Below are 23,420 nucleotides of genomic sequence, written 5' to 3'. Positions count from 1 at the left end.
ATAACAATGTTACACGTCATTTTTGGGGAATCTGGTGGCCAGTTAGAGGAACATTATCTTTGTAACCCATAAACATAATTTATCATCTCAAGCACTTGTAGAATGAAATATCTCCCTGAAAAAACGTTTTGTGAGCTCAGTTCATTCATAAAAAAACATGAAAAAAAATGGAAAATATCATACAAATTGAGGTGAAACTTTAAAAATCTCCTAGATCTTATATGTTCTTCACTCAAATGTTGTAAAATACTTTTCAAAACTTAAATAGTTATAGATTTATGTTTGGACACGAGATCTAACTTTGCACCCTCAGATATGTTTTTTTTTTCTTTTACTTTAACATGGATGGATTTATCATAGAGATTATATAAAAATAACAAAGCTGCTGTTATGTCTGTGACACTTCGAGTTTTGATAGCGACAGCTCATAAAAACAAATTATGATCCTGATTTCAGCATGATGCAGGGTGGGTTAATAATAAACTTAATAAAAAAGTAGCTGTTTGCTTTTCTTGTGAAGCTTTTATTAGTACTAAATAATCTCATGCCTCAGGGACAAAACTGAAACATGCTGTATAATCTTAATCTAACATATTCGGATGAATGTATGTACCTTTACATTGTTTGCATGTGTGCACACCCTATCCTGAGGGTTAAAACAGTTGTGCATGCTCTTCTGTACATTAGGTGTGAGCATTTTCACTTGTTCCTGGATCATTTTGACTTTAAATCTCATCAGCAGTGAGTTGCAAGGTTATGCATAGCCTAGTAGTAACCATACCTTTGTACTTCACTTTACTTCGCATAGAAGGTCTGGGCTCTCAGCTGTTGAGAAATGGTTGCTTCCTGCAGCCGTGGATTTTGTCGAGGTTTAAAATTGTACCGAATCACTTGGCCCGGTAAAAAAAAAATCTACCGGAGATAATCTGAGTCAAGGAGAGAAAGCCCAGACTGTGATGGAAGCACTGGAAGGCAATGGTCAGGCTATGCAAAATGATAAATGAGAAAAAAATCTATTACAAAATCAGCTCAATCAATAACCAGAAGCTGAGTGGATGCAGTTACTGATCCAGCATAAACATTCATGGCACGGAGAACATCAGCGGCGTTCTTTGGGTAAAAAAAGAGAAAATATTTATGTTTGGTGTTCCAGTAGCTTAGGATATGAGTGAGCACATAGCTACACTTTTGGTCAGAAGTACATATGCACTCACCTTGAGCCTGAATCTAATTTATTTTGTGCTGTAGCTGATTTATTTGACGTATTGATTTTCCCAACAACATAAAACTTCAATGATTTTTGAAAACAAGAATGCATTCAGCACAGGATTCAAGCTTTGTTGGACAAAAATCCATATAATCAATTTTGAGAATTGTTACCAAGCAAGCCTTGACCACAGCTTATTATTTGTAATATTTGAATACTATCTTCATTCCAAATGTCACATTTTATTAAAATTATTTGGTTTAAATTCCTGGGTTTTATTCATAGTGCTTAAAATGAATGCCAATCATCAATGAATATGTTTGACATATGCTTCCAAAAGCAGCTTTCACATGTGACAGACTTGTTCAGTAATAGAGAGCATGTTGCATTCCTCTCTTTGGGAGAAACCAATCCAGAAAATCCTATTGAAAATTTGTGGACTATGCTTGAAACCCGGATTTGTGTCAAAAAAGCAACCAATCTGAATGATTTCTACTAACTCTGCCAAAACATATTGAGGCAAGCATATTGGATTTTACCAGAATCCAGTTGATACCTACAAAAGACATGTGGTTGAGGTGCAACATGCTGGAAAAAAATTTAACCAAATATTATTGAGGATGTATGGAAAGATTTGGGCTTGGATGTGTAATTTTATCACTGTGGCAGTTTTAAGACACGCTTACACAGCTTTGTTCACGCTGTCTTACTTCACCTCCATCATCTTTGCTCTGTGTATATCCATGCAGCAATATTTTTGATATATTTGATTTGAAGTTATTAAACCCGTTCCTGCAAACACAGTGCCAGTTTTTATTATGAAGAGATAAAGGTTCAGGTGTAAAACATAAATGTAATATATTACATGTCATATATTATCTTATCAAGGAGGTCAACTGTTCTGAACTTGGGTTCAAGATGACCACAAATTCATCAGTCAGTAGCATTTTAATGATATTTTTTCTGATTTATTTTATTTGTTCTGGGTTAATCTGTCAACATTTACTCCCTGTGTCCTAGAAAGTGCTCCATGGGTGAATTCTGTTTTGTATAATTTCCTGATCTCTCTTGTTTCCAGCTGAGGCTTGCAGGTCATTTTGGCATACATTTTTTTTTTAGATTGTTTTCGGAATCCCGCATGAATGCCAGGTATTCAGCCCACACAGAGAAAACCAGGAAATTAAGTCTTGTCTGCCTGAAGTGAATGATCTGCTTGTAATGTATTCACTGAGAATAATGCACTCTTTGAAATCAAGGTAAAAAAAAAAAAAAAAAGAACAGTTAGCCATCACAGTCAGCGCATTCAAATTTCAATTTAAAGTAATTTGCTTAAGGATCTTTGTGTTGATATTCTTGCAAAACACTAGAAGCAAGTAAAATCTATTCCCGTCTTCATTTGTCATAAATCCAGATTAGCTGGTCCAAAGGCTCAAGAGGGCCCAGAAACAAAATGACCATCCTTAAACAAATCCAAGCTTAAAACTGCAATAATGGTTCATGTTAACAGTGTTTATGAATCTTAAAAAAGAGAGACTTAAACACTGCAGGAAAAATAGCAACTGGGTGCAACCTTTTAACAGAACTCCTGAAAGACAATCTGGAGGAACCTGTTTAGGTGAGATTATTAGCGCAATGAATTGCTAATCTGTAACGATTTTGAAAAAGAAATACCATGTAGTCTATTTCAAAATGCATAAAGATACAGGAATCGTTTGACCTCTCCTGACACAACAGGTTACTTCAGTTTGTTGTGCTAGCAAATTTGTTCTTACAGTAAAGGAAAAAAATAGCATAGCTGGGGGAATCCCTAGACACCGACAGCCCACAAGGGAAAAAAATAAAAAATGTTACGCTGCCGTTTTTTTGTAGTGGAATCTACGCCTGTTAACACACACACATGCGCGCGCAAACACCAGCACAAGCACACTCCGGCACAACATTAAAAAGGAACAAACCCAATAGAAAGACACAATGAGGCATACATGCAGTGTAACCTGTACATGACATCATGTCATGCATTAACCTGTGATGCAATGCTGGTGTTTGTTTGCTTCCCTTTAGTAGTTTACTGATCTCGTTCTGTTTGACAGATGTACAGTAGGTGTTTGCAGAACTGAGCAGAGGGGTCAATAAGGAGTCACCAGATGGCCTCTAAGGCAACTATGCAGCTGTCAGCGTAACAATTGAATTTCTAAAGAAAATGTTTTCTCCTTAGATTCTGCTAACAGCCCACGTATAATCTTTTATAACATTTTTGAGATAACAGCCCTGCTTTATTGAATAATATACAAACTGCTGCATATTTAATCCATGTATACTTACTTTAAAGTGATTATATGGGGGTTATTAATGATAACACCTTAAAGTTATTTTGTGACATCTGATTAAACAGATATGTCTCTTTCTGGTGTTCTTTCTCTTTCTCATATATAACACACCAATATATCATCACAAAACAAAGATTCCCTTACAAACATTTCTTTGTTGTCCCAGATATTAAACAACCAGAACCTAAAATGTATTCAGAAGCAAAGTGAACATTATTAACAGTTTAATAAATTATAATTTTTTTTTTTGCTTTTAATCTATTACTATTTTTTTAATATGACATTTTAATACAAATTCTAATTTGCAGCAGACATGTTTAACTAACTGTACTCAGTCTACCTGTATGTCTCCAACACCGCATTAAAGCCAGGATTTTCCTCCAATGTCACAAATGCAATAAGAAACCACAGATATCCCATGGGCTGTGATTTGCATGAAATAAAAGTACAAAAACAAAATCTGGGGGTAAAGATAACATGCATTATTTTTTTAAGATACCGGTGCACCTCAGTAAATTAGAATGTCATCAGACATTAATCTATTTTGTTACATAAAAGTATAGCTTCATTACCAGATGAATCTTTACTTTGAGATTTTGCTTTTCTTAGAAACAAATTGTAAGTTTTAACTGACTGTAAGCCACTTGAAGTGTGTCACTCTCTACACTGGTGTCGTTTAAATTTTTGTCTTTACAGTTTTGATTTGAACTAAATAACTAATGAACTCTTTTAATGTGGTATGGTTGTACTGAGAGCTGAATAGAGAGGACTTTGACAAAACAAGTTGAGGTTTGCACATGTTCACTGATGTACCAAGAATCTTCAGACTAGACCCTTTCACCTGGACATGGCAGTGTGAGAGCAGAAGATTGCTTGTGATCAGATGTTCAAGTTTAGTTTGAAATTATAGGTCAAAACTTCACAACTTGAACAAAAAGTATGTTTAGCCAAAGGTCTGTTTTGAAAATGAACAACTTCGATATTTTCCTCTTTTAAAACTTAAGGGTTTGGAACTAATGGTTGATTTTGGTCAAATTGTTTTCTATGACATTGTTCAGAGTGCTAATTTCTGTCATGCAAACCTTAAAAGACGCTGGATTGACGGAGAAACATAAAACCACAAGTGTAAACTTAAATTATTTATCTAAATGTAGAATGTGTTCGCAGGCTGCAGTTTTAGTTGATAAAACTACGAGCCCAGTGTTTAATTTAAAAAAAGAGTCTTGTTAACTTTTTGTTAGCTGTGTTGACTTTTTTTCCTACTATGTCCAAAGTTTTTATTTATTTATTTACCTACTTTATTGCTAAGTAAAACTAACTTCAGTAACTTAAGCTCTGAACGTTTAGGAGAATAAATTATTTCAAATATCCCTGACATTTACAAGTTTTTAGAAACAACTCAAAATTTACAGTGTGCTGAAGTTTAAAAAAAAAAAAAGTAAAACAGCAACATAAAACAAATCAAGTCCACCTTTTTTAAAACCGACAATCCAACAACTCACACCTTTGCATCAGATACAGGCGCATAGTAAACTTTTTTTTATTGTACATTGGTGTGGGGGGAAAATTCTCTTATTAGATCAGCAGATATCCAGAAATACCCTGGTTCTGCAAACCGCTCCCACCTCAGCACTTGCTGGCCAATGGGAAAGGGAAGCAGGGAGTGTGCACATGCCATATAAGAGAGATGATGCCCAGGTAGTGAGGCATTGTACAGGTGAGCACTCCAATTCTCATGTCGCCACTCTTCACTGCCTGAGGATACTACTTCACAGCACCAGACAAAGGACCTGACAAAGGTGCAGCTACACTTTTGTCATTTTATTTATTTATGTATTTATTGTGTTTTGCTGTCATATGATTGTCTCTTACATCTTAGAGAAGTGTCTGTGAAAGCATCTTTCAGTTCCCTTTTTATGTTTTTTTGCTTTGATTCTGTTGTCTAATAAGAGTTTTGTTTCTATGTTTTTTTTTTTTCTAGTTTGTCCTTAAAGCATGCTGACAGAGTTAGAGACGGTGAGTTCAATGCCACCTTTTGCTGTTGTTGTGTTTTAAATACTGTTTGAGTCTTATGTAAGATTTGATCTTTCTCATTGGGGTTTATTTCTAGGAACCACACATCAGTGGTGCCTGAATGTTATCTATGCAGATGAAAACATAAACACTTGCATAAATTTGCCAGTCAAACTAAAATACACATAATCCCAGAGCTAGTAACTGGCTCTTTTCCAGGATCCAAACCTTAGCTGGACACAATATGCAACCTGGATCTAGTTTGAATTTTCATAATGTTGAGTAAAATCTATCAAAATAAGAATAGTTTGTCTTTTGCTTAGAAAACAGGATATTGACACCTTCCTGAAATAATGCCCTAAGTCTTTTTTTTTTTTTGTGCCAAATGTGATTTTTTTTTTTTTTTTTTTTGCCTAAGACACCTTTGACAAAATCACTTTTCACAAAAAATGTTTTACCTAAGCCATTATTTTTTGAAAGTTGACGACATGGAAAATTATTTGTGGAAAAGATGAGGTCATTTAAAATTCATGAGATAGTGACAAAAGCTTTGAAACAACAAAAATAATGTAAGGTGTTAACACCTGAGGCTAAAACTAACAAAAGATCATCCCAGTGTCACACAAAATGTTCATGAAAACCAGAGCGTCTGAAATCTTCTGCCCTGCTGCGTGACTTTCAGAGGGCTTATGTGCCTGAGGTGAAGCTGGGTGGATGTCGGGGTTCCTGGAGTGGGCTGGCCCCCTCGTCCTGCGCTGAGGTCGACCTCGAGGTCATCGAGGAGTACCTGCAGGAGCATTCGCTCGAGGTCCAACCCGCTCACACACCTTCAACATCCATGGCTGCTAACATGGGTCACCAAACGCACGTTCACTCCCACCGGGACGCCAGGATAATAGGTCGGCCGAATGCTGGCAGCGGAGGGGGAATATTTGTTTGTTTTTAGATGTTCTGCCCGACTGAATCTTGTGCCTTTCTCTCCTCAGAGAACAGCTGGTCGGGTCAGCATCCGTACGAGTGGCGCTACGGCTGCCACACTCCAAACGAGGAATACAAGGCGCCAACTCCACATCCAGCCTGGCAGAGTCCACAAGACCAGTGGGTGAGTAAACAGTTTTTGACATCTTATAAAATTCAGTGAGAAAAGTCAAGCGTATTCAGATCACACATCTTCAGTTGGATTTATTTGTCTTATTTTTATTTTCGTTCATCCAGGAACACATAACATACTACGAGCCTACCAGTATATACATTGATTCAGACTCACAGTCAAGCAGTTCCCAGTACCAGGATTACCAAGATTCACCATCACCACCCTCTGACAGAGGGGAGAGGAAGGACAGAAGTTTGCCTCTGGCACCACTATCAGGTAGAACACCTTACAGTGACTACTTCTCAGAACAAAAGCTCGTGACGGAGTGTCTTTGTCCAGCTACGCACACAAGATGCGGTCAGATCAACCCCTTTTTTTTTCTCTCTCTGCTTCCTCTTCAACAGGAAAGAGGAAGGAGCGCCTGTTCCAGTTCCTGTTTGAGATGCTACAGACTCCATCAATGAGGAGCTGCATCTGGTGGGTCCAGTCCTCCTCTGGGACCTTTCAGTTCTCCTCCCAGAACAAGGAGAGCCTGGCGCAGCTGTGGGGTCGCCGGAAGGGAAACCGCAAGACCATGACCTACCAGAAGATGGCACGGGCACTAAGGAACTACTCACGGACTGGAGAGATCCACAAGGTGAAGAGGAAGCTCACATACCGCTTCGATGAGAAGACACTGAAAGGCCTACAAGGAGAAAGCAAATTAGAGTAGCTAGTGTGTCAAAAAGCTCACATCAGAAAATCATTGGACTCATGTGACATATTTTGTGCAGATTCTAACTATAAGGTATTTTAATGACAAATAAATACTAAGTATTTGAAAGGCCAGCGCATTAACTATTGACAGTCGGAGCTTTGTATAGATACAACAGTGGTGTGTCAGAAGACTGATGAAAGTGATCCATGCAAATTTCAGGCTGTGAATGAGAGGTCAGCTGGCAAACACCAAGTAAATCTAAAAGATTATGACATATTCTCTACTTTATAAGTAGAATTTAAATCCGTCTCTTAATAAAAGTTGTTTTTCCTCTGTTTTGTGATTTTGTGTTGCAGGTAATGAAAATATGTGCGTAAATGTGCTCTGTTTGTGTCAAAATATCTTGTTCAAGATAAAATAAAATGAAAAAGAGCAGAAAAAAGTCTTTTTTTTTCTCTCTGTCTATGTACACAAACAAAGATGCCTTGTGAAGAGCAGCTTGTTGAGATAAACATTAATGTGCTTGAAGCAAGCCCACATACACAGACTTACTGTACCAGGGCAGATACAGGCATGTGACCATAGCCAAAATTCTATGCAAAACAAGCATGCATTAAAAACTGCCACAGCAAACAGACCTGCTAATCAGTAACATCCAAAAAACACCCTCACAACAATAAACGCACACACGCAAACACACGCCCACACACACGTAAACTGAGCAAGGTGTACAGGCCAAGAATTACTGTCATAAAGTTTCCAATAGCAAACTAACTTGGTTTCTTCATAGAGATTTTCAACCATTTTTTATGTTTCTTTTAAGAATAAGTGTTGTGACGATTTCTTCTGGTGTTACATCCATGAATTTGCAAACCAAAGCAGTTTTCTGATCTCACATTGATCATTGATAGAATTTTTAGATAGTCACTCTTTGTTATGCTCCAGTTGTCCTTATCACCTCATATATATATATATATATATATATATATATATATATATATATATATATATATATATATATATATATATATATAAAAATTCCCTTCTCACCCACCGCGGGTGGTTCTTATCCTCTGAGCTCGGGTCCTCTACCAGAGGCCTGGGAGCTTGAGGGTTCTGCGCAGTATCTTGGCTGTGCCAAGGACTGCACATTTCTGGACTGAGATGTCTGATGTTGTTCCTGGGATCTGTTGTAGCCATTGGTCCAGTTTGGGGGTGACTGCCCCGAGGGCCCCGATGACCACAGGCACCACTGTGGTCTTCACCTTCCAGGCCCTCTCCAGTTCCTCCCTGAGGCCCTGGTATTTCTCTAGTTTCTCGTGCTCCTTTTTCCTGATGTTGCAGTCGCTTGGTATTGCTACATCTATCACAACGGCTTTCCTCTGTTGTTTATCCACTACGACAATGTCTGGTTGGTTCGCCATTACCATTTTGTCTGTCTGGATCTGGAAGTCCCACAGGATCTTAGCTCTGGCGTTCTCCGCCACCTTTGGGGGTGTTTCCCACTTTGATCCCGGGGTTTCCAGTCCATATTCTGCACAGATGTTTCTGTACACTATGCCTGCAACTTGGTTATGTCGTTCCATGTACGCTTTCCCTGCCAGTATCTTGCACCCTGCTGTTATGTGCTGGACTGTCTCAGGGGCCTCCTTGCACAACCTACACCTTGGGTCTTGTCTGGTGTGGTATATCTGGGCCTCTATTGCTCTGGTGTTTAGGGCCTGTTCCTGGGCGGCCAGGATGAGGGCCTCTGTGCTGTCCTTGAGTCCAGCTTTTTCCAGCTATTGGTAGGATTTACTGATATCAGCCACTTGGGTTATTTGCTGGTGGTACATCCAATGTAGGGGCTTGTCCTGCCATGATGGTATCTCTGGCACCTCAACCTCCGTTCCCTGTTGTCTGAGATATTCACTGAGCACATTGTCTGTTGAGGCTTTGTCCCTGATGTATTTATGGATCTTAGTTGTTTCGTCCTGGACTGTGGTTCTCACACTCACTAGTCCTCTGCCTCCTTCCTTGCGGCTCGTGTACAGTCTCAGGGTGCTGGATTTGGGATGGAATCCTCCATGCATTGTTAGTAGTTTTCTAGTCTTAATATCAGTGGCTTTTATCTCCTCCTTTGGCCAGCTAATTATTCCAGCAGGGTATCTGAATAATTAGCTGGCCAAAGGAGGAGATAAAAGCCACTATATATAGATATATATATGGACCATCTTCCTGCTGATAGAAAAAATGATGGCAGCTTTTTCTGGGTCCTTATTTAAAAATGGTATTCCTAAGAGTTCATGTTGCCACACACTTTAACATAGAATAATGTGTTTTTCTACATATTTATCCTTTGAAGTGTTTGTTGCTGACAACTTTTATTTAAGTCTCATGTGACCCAAAACACATGATTCCCGTTGAAGTCCCAGTAGTGTTTAGCACGCTCCACATGTTTATACTTGAGATGGTAACATTTTGCAGAAAATATTTAGATGGCCTCTAATGGTTTCCAAGTCATTTATGTGATCTTTGGATTTTTTCCCCCCTCTCTTCCCTAACATCCTTCTGACTACATGGTGTTAAAAACAGATTGAACATGAGTCACATCAAAATTAAACCCAAGGGAATTCACATTTAATACTAAACATTTATATAGAAAATGTAATGTGTTGTTTAGGACCAAATTGCCAGTTACTGCTAAAATGTGTAAAGTATGTGAGTTTAATTAAATCTTTTGTTACATTTGATTTTCCAAACCTTTCACATGCTAAGTAAAATAAACCTGTTTTCTAGTTTATGCAGACTGTTGTTCATATCTTAGTGCAATTGCGATTTCCTATCATTACCTGAACACAAGGCTGGGACCCACTGTGGATCTCAAACCATCAGGTGGGGTTTTCTTGAAATGATTTCCACTCAAATTAAAACAAATTAAAAATGGAGCAAATTGGACATGACATTAATTAATGTTACGACACTTAAAAACAGTTGTAATAACTAATGAAAATGTACAAATGCGATTGCTTGCCAGTGTGCTCTTGTTTAATTGGTTTACTCACAGTGTGTGTTTACTTTAAGTAGTGACAGTTGAGAACACAAATCTCTACGTGTCATTTTGCGGTTCAATGGCTGAAAAGTTTGGGAACCACCGATCTAGAAGTCCTCTCCTCTCACGCTCCAGGGATATATTTATCAAAGTTTTGAGGAGGATTTTTGACTTGCTGATGAAATACAGATGGTGTCTCCATGGAGTGTCAGTCAGCTTTCAAGTGTGCACGCATGATCCCATATAAAAGGCCCCTGCTTGTTGTCTTTTGAGCCATTTGCAACCACAGTCTGAACAACAAGGAAGGATTATGTTGGACTTTTCTTGCTACTGAATTCATTACGCTTGTGCATGAAATATCTTCAAGGATACTATTTGCTGTCTATTTGCAGTGATGGCTGATTGGGCTTGGGTAACTTACACAGTGCTGGAAGTGCTCATTGCTGTGGCATGTTGCCTTGGGAACGTGCTGGTGGTGTGTGCGGTGGCTGTTGGTATCCACGATTGCTTCCGGGAGCCGACTTTCTGCTTCTTGGTGTCCTTGGCTGTTGCTGACTTTTTGGTGGGTGCAGCTGCCGTGCCTCTAGCTGTACTGCTGGATGGCTGGGTGAATTTGACCTCTCACCAGTGCTTGTTCCTCAGCTGCGTCATACTTGTGCTGACAGAGGCCTCCGTCCTCTCACTGCTGGCTATTGCCATTGACCGATACCTGCGGCTGCACATGCCTTTCAGGTAAAGGCGACCTCCGTCTCACAACTTTATAAGAATTGCCGGAATAATTTTCTCATTGTCTCCTTTTATTTTTTCTCTCTCTTTTCAGATACAAAGCCATCGTCACTCAGAGGCGCACACTGTTGGCCATGTCCATCTGTTGGATACTGTCTTTTCTACTGGGATTCACCCCTCTGCTTGGATGGCACAATCTCTCTGCCGCTGGCCATTATTCCACCAACACATCTTCTACCTTGCCTAGCTCTTCCCAATGCACCTTCCTCTCAGTTATCTCACTGCCCTTTATGGTTTATTTCAACTTTCTCGGCTGTATCATGGCCCCTCTATTGGTCATGACACTTCTGTACATCATCATCTTCTGGAGCCTGCACAAACGTCTGAAGAACAGCTGCCCTCAAGCACAGGCCTTGCTGCTCAGGGAGAAGAAGCTGGCCTGCTCACTTGCTCTGGTTCTCACATTATTTGCATTCTGCTGGATCCCTCTGCACCTCATGAACTGTCTTCTGTTCCTCTGGGGACCTCAAGCAGTGACCCAGGGAACACTTTATACAGGTAGGTCAGAGTTGTTTTCCTATTCCTTGCACAGATGTTAAAATGTCTCCACATATACAACAAGTTGATTGCTTACAGCTCCAGACAGCAAGTGTCTTAGGGAAATTTACATGCAAAAATCTAACGTCACATTAATTTTGGGTTTCGTAATTTATTTTGTTGAAGCTGTCAGTTATATTGCTGATTTTATAAGAACAATATCGGTTCTGCAAGTTAACGTTTATTGTGGCTTTCGTGTGATCCACAGAGGCTGCAAATTATTTCAGTAGACTTAAACATATCATCGTTAATTAACATTATTATCATCATGTACAGAACATTTCAGCATCAAGGCAACCCAAAGTGCTTTACATAATAGAAACAAAACTTAATACATTGCAGTGGCAAAATAAAGAGAATTTACAATCCAGCGTAAAACTAATGAGGCTCCAGTTATGATTAATCAAAAGCAACTCTGAACAAATGGGGTTCAGCCTTTGCTTTAAAGGAACTCTCATGATTTTTGCTGTTTTCTGGAAGTTAGTTCCAGATTAGAGGAGCATAATTACTGAATCCTGATTCTACATGTTTGGTTCTAGTTCTTTACATACATTTTTGGTCTTTTATTATGTTTCACTGAATGTCTTTAATGTCTTTTAACTTTACAAGGACCAGTTATTGACCAGGATTGATTTCAGGCATTAAGTTTCCATTTGCCAGTATAAAAATACAGTATTTGTTTGACAATACTCAACACAGTTTAAAGAATGTCAAAGTCCAAGCAACTCAGTAAAGACCTAACAAGGAGAATAGTTTTTATATTGGCAAAATCTCTTAGTGTCCACTGATGAGCATAACTCGATGCGAATATGATATTAGTGAATGGTAAATATTATTCGGAAGAAAGGTATTATGGTCAAATAAGGCAAAGATTGAGCTGCTTGACCACAGGGACATACTGTATGCTTGAAAGAGTCAAGCTGAGGTGATCAAACCTAAGAAATAATGTGCCATCTGCAAACAGGTACAGTGGTGGTTGCATCATGTTGTGGGATTGTTTTGTTAATGCATCAAAGTGTGTGAAATAGCAATAAAAGAGGACTAACATTACCTCAAAAAGCAGCAAGAATATTGAAATATGGGACACAAGTAGGCTTTCAACAGGACAATGAACCCCCGAAAATACGATAAATGACTCTGGAATGGACACAGCAGGCTAAGATTAGGATTCCCAAAGCCTCTCAACTCTATTTAAAGACTCCTGTGTATGTTTAAATCAGGTCCACAGTAGAAAATCAACTGTTTAAATGACTTACAATCCTGCCAAGAATAGTGGTCAAATATCCAGCCAGAAACATGTCATGTGTTTGTCGCTGGCCACAAGAAGTATTCAGTCATGTGAGGTTAAAACAAATATTAGAGAAATTGTGGAAACATATTTGTGCCTGTACCTAAACCTTTGACCCTGTGAAGATTTGAGAAAATAAAAATTGGTTTAAGGCTGTGCATCCAATGTTTGTTTTTAGAAATCCTAGAAGTTGTTTCCTCTATAATGTAGCAGTTCTAGAAGCATAGCTATTAAATCATTTATATTTGTCATCAATAATATCAACTTAGTTATTAAATAAATAAATGTAGACCATCAACAATCAGTTTTTTATGTGAATGACCCTGTTTATGGACCAAACTCACCAACTGTAGTTCCAAAATATTCTTCCAGCCTTATGTATTGCAGAAATTTACTGATTCAGTAACAAACCGATCGTCCTGCAGGTATCCTTCTGTCTCACGCCAACTCAGCAGTCAACCCAGTGGTCTACGCTTGTCGCATCCCCAAGATCCAGAAGGCCTACTGTCAAATATGGAAGCATCTCACATTGAAGCTCAATTGTTTTACCAGAAATGAATCAATTCAGCAAGCTATAACAAGCGACTAGTTTAAGAAATGTAAATGTGTGTTTGCAGAACCAGAAAAAAGGGCTTGTTTGTGGTATTTCATCAATCAAATACATTATTCCATCATTGTACAGCATTAATGATTTCTGATGTTATTACATTTAAACACGGCTTTATGTTAGTTACAGCAATTTATTAACGCTCCACTAGAGGGCACCATACATCAACAAACTCAATGATTGTTGTTCAGATAGAATCAGAGCTGGTGTGTGCGCGCCTGTTGATGTGAGGGAGTAAAAATAACTAACTTCTTAGCTTCTGTGACTTCTGGACAACTGATTTGAGAAGACTAGTTTTATTGAGATGTACATATTTAAAGCATGTAACAACTTTTGTCCACAAAAAAAGCTATAAAATACATATAAATCCTCCTGTAAGACATTTACCTATTCTTTATGTTGTCTGGAAAAAAATAAATAAATAAAACATTCCTGCAAAGAGATTGTGTTGAACTGTTCAGTGGACTCCTCAGGGAAGGCAATAGACTGTATAGTTATCACCTCAGCAGGGTGCAGTCCCACCTACCAAACTATACAACCTACTACCTCACCCTGACAGAACCCAAGTCAAACACACTGCACATAAACTGATTGAGGAAGTAATAAAAATAACCCTCTATATATATATTAAATCAATTACTGCATGCATTTTGACAAGGCAACAGCATTGTCCATCTTTAGACGATAGTTGACGACTGGTTGGCTCAGCTGTCTCCTTGGGAAAGACAGTAGATTGCATAGTTATCTGAAAAAGAGGTTAAAGAACCCCACAACTATTCAATCTACTACCTCAGCCCCAAGGACACAATCTATGCTGCATCCACACCAAAGATCCACAAATGTCACTCTCCTGCAAGGATATAGAAAAAAAAAAAGAGACAGAGAATGTTAATTAAATAATTTTTGAAAATGATACTGGATGTGACTTCAACAAATGTTCATCTTCAATGAAATGTTGACAGACAATTCTTTGTGGAACAGAGTGAAACTAATTTCTTGGCGGTTCCTAAAGCAGTTTCTTTGAAAATATCAGGTTCTCGGAGCTCTTGATGCTTCATGATAAGTTTTCGACAGCCGCAAACTGAGAAAACGATAATCACTACAAACCAAAGACGGCCAAAGGAGCACCACATGTTCTTACTGATCGGTGTAGCGTTTTTGTTGCTGAAGAGAAATTTGTAGCATTGTTCCCAACAGAATAAATCACGGATAACTAATTTAATGGTAGATGGACATGCGAAAGTAACCGCTAGTGTGCAAAATCTCAGCAAACAACTCACAAGCTTCCTGAGACTCTGCCATGTGATCGAACGAGGAAAGAAAAAGAGAGAGAGTTGTTCGATTCTCTGCCAGGAATCCTTCTCCGGTTTTGCCAAAAACTGAGCTCATTCCAGCGGGGCTATCCCTGCGTTGGAGTGGCTGCTGCTTGTCAGGCGGAGGTACGCACACACAGATGCCTGCAAAAAACGGCTTCCACCAGCTGTCTCTGATTGAATACAAAGCTGGGATTCTGCCCCCCAAAACACAACGAGGAAACACAAAATGGCGTCCTGCAAGGCTTCGGCCATTTTAGGTCTGCTTAAAAACATTACGAGATCCACTTTGCGTGTCGTTTTTGTTTTTTTGTTTTGTTTTTTTCTTCTCCCTTTTCATTCCTGAGCCTGCAATCCTCACAATTAAGAGAGAACAGCTGTTCTATCACAAGTTACAGAGGACGAATCTTGTGCCAAGCAGTGAGCCGAAGCCAACCGACCCAGACGACACGCTCAATCACCAATATTGAGGCAGAGGAAACTATTTCTTGTTAGACAGCTGGACAGTTCATAGAGAAGGGAGTGCTCACATGTGGCGCGTTCGGCTAAGATCGGGGTCGGAGCATGCCAACAGATTCAAACGGCAGCAACTGAAGAGTTAATAAGCACCAGACTAAATGCCAGGCCGGGGGGCCTCAGAAGACACAGAATGGGTTAGAAGGTGCACCGCTTGCATAAATTAGCATACAGCCGCAACCCCTGAGACTTGGGTCCAGACTAGTTTGCAGTTAGTATGCTGTAAACCCCACTAGCCTGATCACAGAAGACCAGACAGGGGAAAAAAATGGGGCAGGGTGGAGGGGGTGGTGGTGAGGGAACTGGCATGATGCCCACCTCTGCAAAAGAGCTAGTAGAAGATCTATGAACTGCGTTTGCTTGCCAAGAACGATCCCCCTGACTAGACGGCTTGGAGAGGAACTCAAACTGATTATTTGGGGAAAATTAGTCAAATAAATTGATTCTAAACATTAAATGCTTGTGGGTTAAACTGCCAATAATTGCTGTCCCATTCTAGAAAGGGAAAGGCTAGAAGGTAAGTAAAGGCCAGAGCCTGTCTGTCACGCGAGCTCTTCTGAGACTACAAACAGTTTCTAAGCTACATAAGAAAAGGAGGGCATGCCCAGCTCAGCTGAGGCAAATCATTTTCTGTCAGCAGCTACAGAATAAATGCCCCCCTAAAGCCCGACTGGGCAGCTGGGCAGGGTCTCAGACAAGAGAGAGGGACGAAATGTATAACTCTCATCTGTCCATCTGACTGTCTTTGCATCTGTTGCTGCAGAATAAAAGCTACAAGTCTTCAAGCTTGCATTAGGAGTGAGTCAAGGACCATGAATCTTTGCCCCCTTGCCCTCTGATATCAGCACTCTGCTGTGACAGAATGAAATGTTTTTCTGCAGACAATTTCCTGTTTCAGTGCAATCATTTGTCTTTGGATGACAGATACAAGTTTTTTTTTGTTTTTTTTTAAAGCTGCATGACTTACAACTCTTATTCGTTTCTCTTAGGATCTTCTCAGCAGATAGCTTTCCATATCTTCAAAGTCAACAAATTGCTTTTTGAGTAAAAAAGATTAAAGCTTTGCTTGTAAGTTATGACAATCTGATAGAACAGAAATAAAATCCTGGTAAAAGATTTCTGTAAAGCTCTTGTTGCAAGTCATTTCGTCCCTTTCTTTCTTTTTATTTCATAATTAAAAATGTGTGCTGTTACAATTGGTACTAAACGAAATTACCTCTGTTTATCTGCACATTATACAAACTCGAAGATTCAATTAGAATTATTCCTTCTGTCCAAACACAGTTTTAAAAAAAATGTCTCTTCAAAAGAAATACATGCAAAATTCAGTAAATATCATGGTAACAAAAGGCCTTAGCTTACTCTCACCCCCCTGGAGGCAGGATTTGTTAAGATTTACTCCTCAACTAATATACAAATGAATTAGTAACCACCTCTCTCTCTCTCAAAAAAACAACAAAAAAAAAACGTACTCGCAGAATATTCAGCTGCCAAGAAAACTCCTCAAATTTGGAGCGGATTATTACAGGAAGCAGAGGCAAGGAAATACCTACTGACTTGCCTGGTCCCTTCGTCCACGACACGGGATGAATGCTTGGCACAGAGACGCCACTGAGGAGGAGGAGGAGAAGGAGGAGGAGGAGGAGGAGGAGGAGGAGGAGGAGGAGGAGGAGGAGGAGGAGAAAGAAGGGGGGGGACCCAACGATTGGTGCAGATTCTTGTGTGTGTGTTTTTTCCTTCCCACTCTCTGCCTCTCTCCATCCCTCTCTCTCTCTCTCTCTCTGAGCTTTGTGCCAAGAATGGGCAGCGTCTCTTTGCCAGGCAGAATTTCAATAAGGAGTAAGGAGGTGGTGGGCAAAAAAAAAAAAAGGAAAAAGAGGAGGAGGAGGAGGCTCAGTGGGGGAGCTGGTGTTGGCAGAGGAAGCATGTCACACAATAGATGGAAGGATGAAGAAATCTCTCTGTTATAGAAATGCATACGGATGTCTTGTTTCACACCAGCCAGGTCCTCTGATCTTCTATTTTTTAAAAAATGCTACAGAGAATTTGTCAAACCAGCATATTTAATCTTCCTACCCTTCCAAAGAAGGCCTCACTCACTCCTACACTTAAGAACGAAGGATGCGTGCTCTAAGCCTCCTCCATGCTACCTGGCATGGTGCCCGCTTTGATGTTCTTTATATCCTCATCAACCCGGCTAAACACTCACACAACTCAGGCTCATATGTGTATGTACATACATGGGTGTAAGGCCATATGCATTTGCTTACACAAAAACAAACAGGCCAGTTGCCTCATCTGAATGCATTTAAGGAGCTAGTGCTTTACTGGCTAATTTTATTAGATTCTTCCGCATACAACTACATATAATTATACAGATGAAAAAGCTGGATGGAGACATCAGCAAGAGATAAAAACCTCCCATAAGGGAGGAACATTTATAGACTTTCAAGGAAAATATTATATATTGTTAAGCACTTAGTTCTTCCCGAACACCACGAAAGATTCATGTCGGTTTTGTGGTGTGTTAGTTCAAGCAACCAAAGAAAAAAAACAAAAAACTGGAACAGCACATAAAATTATTACAAATATAAAACAGTTGTGACAACAAAAATGTATTCACAACTCTGCTTTCAGTTCAATAATAGTGCCAGGCTTACTAAAACTATAGACAATATATTTAAATCTCTTGAGCTTTTTTTACGCCAGTAAATGATATACAATGATTTTAAAACGTTACAGCTCAAGTGTCCGTCCCACTTTTCAGCCTATTTAAAGTACTTGGAGTGTTCAGAGTTTTTCCAGCTGCATGGAGTATGAAATAATAAACCATTGTCCCTGCCACAAGTTGCTCTGCACTGCTGGATAGCTGGCTGAAAGATGCCTAATGAACTTTTCACTCACTGTGAACAAAAGGCTAATTTGAACCATCAATGGATAGTTAAAATTAAAGTTGTGATGCCCATCAAAACGCTGGTTTACAGCTACAGTCGACAAGCTATGACAGCCATGAAGACAGCCTGAGGAATTACCCTGCTAGCATCCTAGCAGGGATTGCTGCAAAGTCAGAGACTCAATACTTTTGGCTGGGTTTCCTGAGACACAAAAGGTCTTACCAATTGTCATAATAAACTGAACTTGCCTGCACTGTTTTATTACCGATCTATTTTAAATGTCTATAAGTGACTTTAAATGTGTTTTAATGATAGAACTGACTATTTATTACCATCTATAAAGCTGGGATTTCTTTGGTAAATTGCCTTCATATTACCTTGTTGTGAAGGCTTCTATATAAATGAACTAAATGTTATTGTTGGAGTAATTACTCTGTAAAAAACAGAATAGCAAAGTACAATGTCCTGCAAAATAAATGCAACAATGCAACAGGTATGTTTTCTATTTTTTGTTGAAGTCAACATATCAAAATGCTTAAAACTCCTTAAAAATGCTTAGGGTGTGTGAAACATCCAGCTGATGATGACAAGACTAAGCATAATATTTGAATAACAAGAAAAAAACAAGGAAATATTGAAGTTTCTTATTTGGAAATAAAGAATCGATGTTTTACTTCAAAACAGAATAAAGATGTCTCAGATTACAAATTGCGCTCTAAACAGTCTGGAATCAGTGTGAAATATTTCAGTCCAAGTTTGATATTGTGCTTAGTTTGTGTCTGTTTCAACCTAAGCTGTTTCTTATACTAGTACACAATACTCCTGTTTTCTGTTTTTTTTTAATAGATGAAACTACCATTAGCATTGTTCCTGGCTAACAGTAAATTGGTTTTGGCATTATCACAGTGCTTACAAATTATTCATACTGTCTCACTCTATTACATTTTGTTTTTCAAAGCAGTCCCCAAAATGCCAGTTTTGTAAATGAAAATTGTTAGTCAGTCCGACAGCAGTTTACGAGCTACATAGCTCTTCTTAAGACAACTTTGAGCTTGACAAAAATAAAATTGTGTTTAAAATGTTGGGTAACAACCAAATTTTACACAATTTTTCTGTACGGATCAAAGAGTAATACAGTCTGTTGCCTGCCAATCGTCTGGTGGAATGAAGGCTAATCCACATTTTCATTGCTGCTAAAGTGGACAAATATGGCGGTTTGGAAATGTTTATGGATGTAAAAAACATGGACAGTCAAAGTGTGAGGGTTAAAGAGGTCCCACCCATAACTGAACAGATTAGAGTTTAATTTATAATTCAAATTTACGATGTGACATATTTTAGCTTTAAAACATTGAGTTTATACCATGAAACTGTGGTATTTTACACAAAGCTATTATGCCATGAAAACCTCACTTCAGCCAATGTCTATTAATAACTTGGCTTAGTGATAGTTAATTCAAATATATAGTAAATACACACTAAAATGTTTCAAGTAGGTTAAGGCATATGTCCCAAAATCTAATGAAGAATAAATGGGCATCTAATTATACCATAAATGCCATCTGACAACAGTTTGCTGCTACTTTAAAAGTTTATTTCTTCCTTTACACATCAGAACTTTTAAAAACATTTAATACTTTAACCTTCTCCATTTACACTTTCTTTCCTCTCTCAGGGTTTTCAATTTATAAATTTTTCCCCCATTTAGATGTGACGTTACCATGGTTTCAAATGTTTCTGATGCCTAACAGTGCTTATCTGACTTGTCATTACACGCCTACATGTTAAAGCATTTACAAATTCTATAAACATGCATGCACATGCAGCCTTGATACACACACACAGATATAGATATAGATATAGATATATATAAAGCACATATACGCAGGTATTCCTTTTCAAAACGGGTGTGTGCATTTGCGTGCATGTTTCTGTTTTTTTTTTTTTTTTTTTCAGAAGCGTGCAAAAGTGCAAAGTGGTGTATGTCAGGATGAAACAGCTGCAGCTTCCTGCATGAGAAGAAAAACTTCCTGTTGCCTCGCTGCAAACTGTGGCCGGTCAGCCAAGATATCAGCCAATCAACTGAGCTGAGGCTGAATGCAGGAAGTTAGCCTGACTGCCTCTAGGAGAAAAAAGCTCAGAAACATTATGAGGCAACACGATAAGTTCATCTGAGGATAAGAGAGGGGCGGGGAAAGAGCTCTCCCACTCCTACCTCTCTCTTTCTGCCTCTCTACTGTAACTCTTGTTCTCTATTTTTCTCAAACTACTTTTTAAAAATGATCCTCTTATTTCAGTTGCCCCGATGAAAGTGTTTCTTTTATTGATAAGCTAGCTAACATTTGTGAGCATTAGTTTGCAGCCTAAATTATTGCAAAGCAAAGTGAAATAGCAAAACCTGATGAAAAGAAACTGGCAACAGCTTAACCACGAATTGTGAGGGGCATGTTGAAAGGGTCTGCTCGTGTTTACACGTGGCATGTAGGCGCCATTTTAACGCCAACCCCTATTTAGACCTAGATACAGTAAGGTAATAGGATATTCAAATACAGTCTAAACTTTGCATGTCGATACTTCGTTATAGTTCTACAAGTAAGTATAGAAAAGCTGTTTGTTAATTAACTTTTCCTGATGCACGTTAAAAACGTGCATCTGTATTTGCACGTTTTTAACTTATTCTGGTGTCTGACGTGTCTTGGTGTTCTTAATAGTTAAACATTAATCTCATGGCTATTTTTAGGAAGTAGACAAACAGACATGACTCTGTGTATAAAGGATATTTTTTTCATTATGAAAGCAGATGATCTTTTGCTTTACTGTTAACAGCTAAAAAGAAGAACTTGCAGTCTTTTTGACATACCAGTATCGACTTGAACTCATTTTCATTACTGCATGTTTCTCTTCATCTGTAACTGTGTCATAGATATTTATATGTTATCGACTGAGTTAATGTTTCAGGACAAACACCCGACCTTTAGCGAACTGCCACACCCCTGCATTTCAGAGAGATAAAACTAAGCGCATGTTTGCACAAATGCACGTGTTGTTGAGTCTGGTGCCACTTCTCAGTTGTACCATTGAGACAGTGCACACAAGTTTGCAGTGGAATAATGTGCAGGGTCATTATTTTTGTGCTAGCTATCAAAATGGCGGCGAGGAACGAGATTTTCCACTGGTTGATCAGCGGTTAACTTTTACTGACCGGGGCTGTCTAGCTGAGTCGACCCTCTTGGGTCAGACGTGACCAAGACGGCCTGCCATTCCTAACGCCAGCCTCCAAATAGACACCTGTTCAGCACAGACAACCACAAAGAGACTGTGTATCAGAGCCTGTGTGCCAGAGCCTGCTGGAGCAATGGGGAGGGAGGAGGAAGAAGAGACAAAGTAGGGAGTAGTAAAAGGATGGTCAGGAGGGAGTTGAACTCTCGGCTCAAGGAAAAGTTTCTCTCGCTATGTCCATTTGGCCAAAATGGTGGCGAGCACGGTGCGGTGTGGCAACCAGCGACGGAAAACACGTTTTACGGGAGGAAGACCATGATGGAGAACAGAAAAGAAGGTGAGAGATAACTGCAGGAGATACGTTGCAGGACAGTAAGTAAGACGAGAAGAGGTTGTCGCAGGGATCGAGGCAAAAAAATAAAAAATAAAAATACCTGAGGCCTGTATGTGGTGAGGCGGGCGGGCGGACGGGCTGGCTGGGCCGGACGACTGGCTGAAAAGAGGGCCGTGATGGCGGGAAGAAGGGAAGCGAGAGGAGTAGAGCGCACCCTCTGAGAGCTACACCCCCTTTCCCACAATCCCCTCCTACTGGCGTGAGTACGTCCGTCCGTACAGAGAGTAACAGAGGGACGTCTGCTCTCACACAGTCCTGTAACCAAAAAATAATAATAAAAAATGCACAAATCAGAATATCAATCATTGTGTAAACAGCAGGGAGGAGAAGAGCTTAAAAATCAAAGACCCACCTTACTTGCAGCTGCGTGTCACCAAAGCAGAGTCTAACTTAGGAACAGACACATACAGAAAGAGAGCGAGGACAGACCAAAACACAAACACACACATGATCAATTCGCCAGCTTTTGGTTCGCCCTCTGCTCTGCCCCGTGATGCGATTGCCTCGGTCTGCCTGCCCACTTTGGCACCTCTGCCAAGAGGGAAGCGGAGAAAAGGGAGGGCAGAATCGGGCGGCGGGGGGTTGCGTTGTGGGGAGGACATTGAAGAAGGAAGGGAGGGGACATGCTGTAGTGAGAGGAGGAAGAGAGAGAAGGAGGAGTTAAGAAAGACAGTGTGCCACGAAAAAAAAAAGAAGAAAAAGAGAGGGAGAGGAACCATGAACTGTCATGAGCAGACCCAGTGACACAAAGCAGCGAGCGAGCAGCGAGGAGAACTTGCAGACATTTGCATGTTAATCATCCAACATCAGAAAGCAAGTGGGGAGCAACACCAGCGCGTCCAGACACTTCTGCTGCTTCTCAACACATTTTCAGAGTCAGGAAGTCAAAATAAATAGAAAAGAATACTCTGATAAGTCTCTGTCCAGAACCTCAGTTCTGCCCACTTCTTTCAGTCTCTCTCCTCCATCTGAGCTCAGAAGAGAGCGGGAGGAATTTCGAGGTATTCGAGAAATTGAATTGGTGGGCAAGCAGGATGGATATTCTGAGGAATTTCGTTTTTTTCCCCCCCTTCTTCTTTTGGTCCTTGGCAAATTTCTAGATCTCGGTTTCCATTCTTGGATCAATATGAGTGGAACAGCAATCAGCACTCTGAAAATACTGTATTATGTCAATCATTACAAGAGGAAATCAGTTTACTCATACATGGCCAACCTCATCTATTGCAGCCAATCACTGGTGTTTGAGCTGCTGTCCCGAGACAAGCCAACCAATCAGAGCTCACCTCTGAGCTTGTATCATTTTGAAGATGCTGGAGTCAATTTTAAAATAAAAGTATTTATTTTAAAAATTTTAATTGCAAAAAATAATTTTTTTTCTAACTTGTTATTGACAATTTGAAGAGAAAAAAGCAAATCTTGCTTCTATAAAACATAGAACGGCTAATTCCTTATTGAAGCTGCTGGATAAATGGTCTTAGAAATGGACTGAACAAGACGC

At 39.5% G+C, this 23,420-nt stretch overlaps 2 protein-coding genes and 1 long non-coding RNA gene across 5 annotated transcripts; 2 read left to right on the top strand and 1 right to left on the bottom strand.

Annotated features, from left to right (window-relative positions):
• The first annotated feature begins 5,227 nt into the window (after positions 1-5,227).
• Positions 5,228-8,264, top strand: LOC111608472 (transcription factor PU.1-like). Its single transcript, XM_023333005.1, has 6 exons — positions 5,228-5,333; positions 5,516-5,550; positions 6,230-6,446; positions 6,534-6,649; positions 6,763-6,916; positions 7,045-8,264. Exons 2-6 carry the CDS (start codon positions 5,530-5,532, stop codon positions 7,350-7,352), a joined length of 816 nt encoding a protein of 271 aa, XP_023188773.1. The 5' UTR covers positions 5,228-5,333; positions 5,516-5,529; the 3' UTR covers positions 7,353-8,264.
• A 1,244-nt stretch (positions 8,265-9,508) lies between these two features.
• On the top strand, positions 9,509-14,021 carry LOC102236858 (adenosine receptor A1-like). The gene is made up of 3 exons (XM_005808665.2): positions 9,509-11,100; positions 11,189-11,652; positions 13,405-14,021. The coding sequence occupies exons 1-3, from the start codon at positions 10,763-10,765 to the stop codon at positions 13,566-13,568; spliced, it is 966 nt and encodes a 321-aa protein (XP_005808722.1). The 5' UTR covers positions 9,509-10,762; the 3' UTR covers positions 13,569-14,021.
• Positions 13,867-22,503, bottom strand: LOC111608502. 3 transcript variants are annotated; one of them, XR_002752707.1, is made up of 3 exons: positions 22,275-22,503; positions 21,512-22,177; positions 13,867-14,436 (listed from the first exon to the last, which is right to left on the bottom strand). It is a non-coding gene; the product is annotated as an uncharacterized LOC111608502 (long non-coding RNA). The 3 variants fall into 3 exon arrangements; XR_002752705.1 differs by having other exon boundaries at positions 21,963-22,177; XR_002752706.1 differs by lacking the exon at positions 13,867-14,436 and having other exon boundaries at positions 20,244-22,177.
• Positions 22,504-23,420: the final 917 nt, after the last annotated feature.

Source organism: Xiphophorus maculatus, chromosome 1 (genome assembly GCF_002775205.1).
Source record: "Xiphophorus maculatus strain JP 163 A chromosome 1, X_maculatus-5.0-male, whole genome shotgun sequence".
Lineage (NCBI taxonomy): Eukaryota > Metazoa > Chordata > Actinopteri > Cyprinodontiformes > Poeciliidae > Xiphophorus > Xiphophorus maculatus.
Note: the sequence above shows the minus strand (reverse complement) of the source record. Positions and strands in the feature narration are given on the sequence as shown.

Bases quoted from the DNA above. Each gene is read 5' to 3' on its own strand.
- LOC102236858 (XM_005808665.2), top strand. From the start codon at position 10,763: ATGGCTGATTGGGCTTGGGTAACTTACACAGTGCTGGAAGTGCTCATT. The intron at 11,101-11,188 runs GTAAAGGCGACC...CTCTCTTTTCAG, and splicing joins CGGCTGCACATGCCTTTCAG to ATACAAAGCCATCGTCACTC. The intron at 11,653-13,404 runs GTAGGTCAGAGT...ATCGTCCTGCAG, and splicing joins CCAGGGAACACTTTATACAG to GTATCCTTCTGTCTCACGCC.
- LOC111608472 (XM_023333005.1), top strand. From the start codon at position 5,530: ATGCTGACAGAGTTAGAGACG. The intron at 6,447-6,533 runs GTCGGCCGAATG...TTCTCTCCTCAG, and splicing joins CCGGGACGCCAGGATAATAG to AGAACAGCTGGTCGGGTCAG. The intron at 6,650-6,762 runs GTGAGTAAACAG...TCGTTCATCCAG, and splicing joins AGAGTCCACAAGACCAGTGG to GAACACATAACATACTACGA.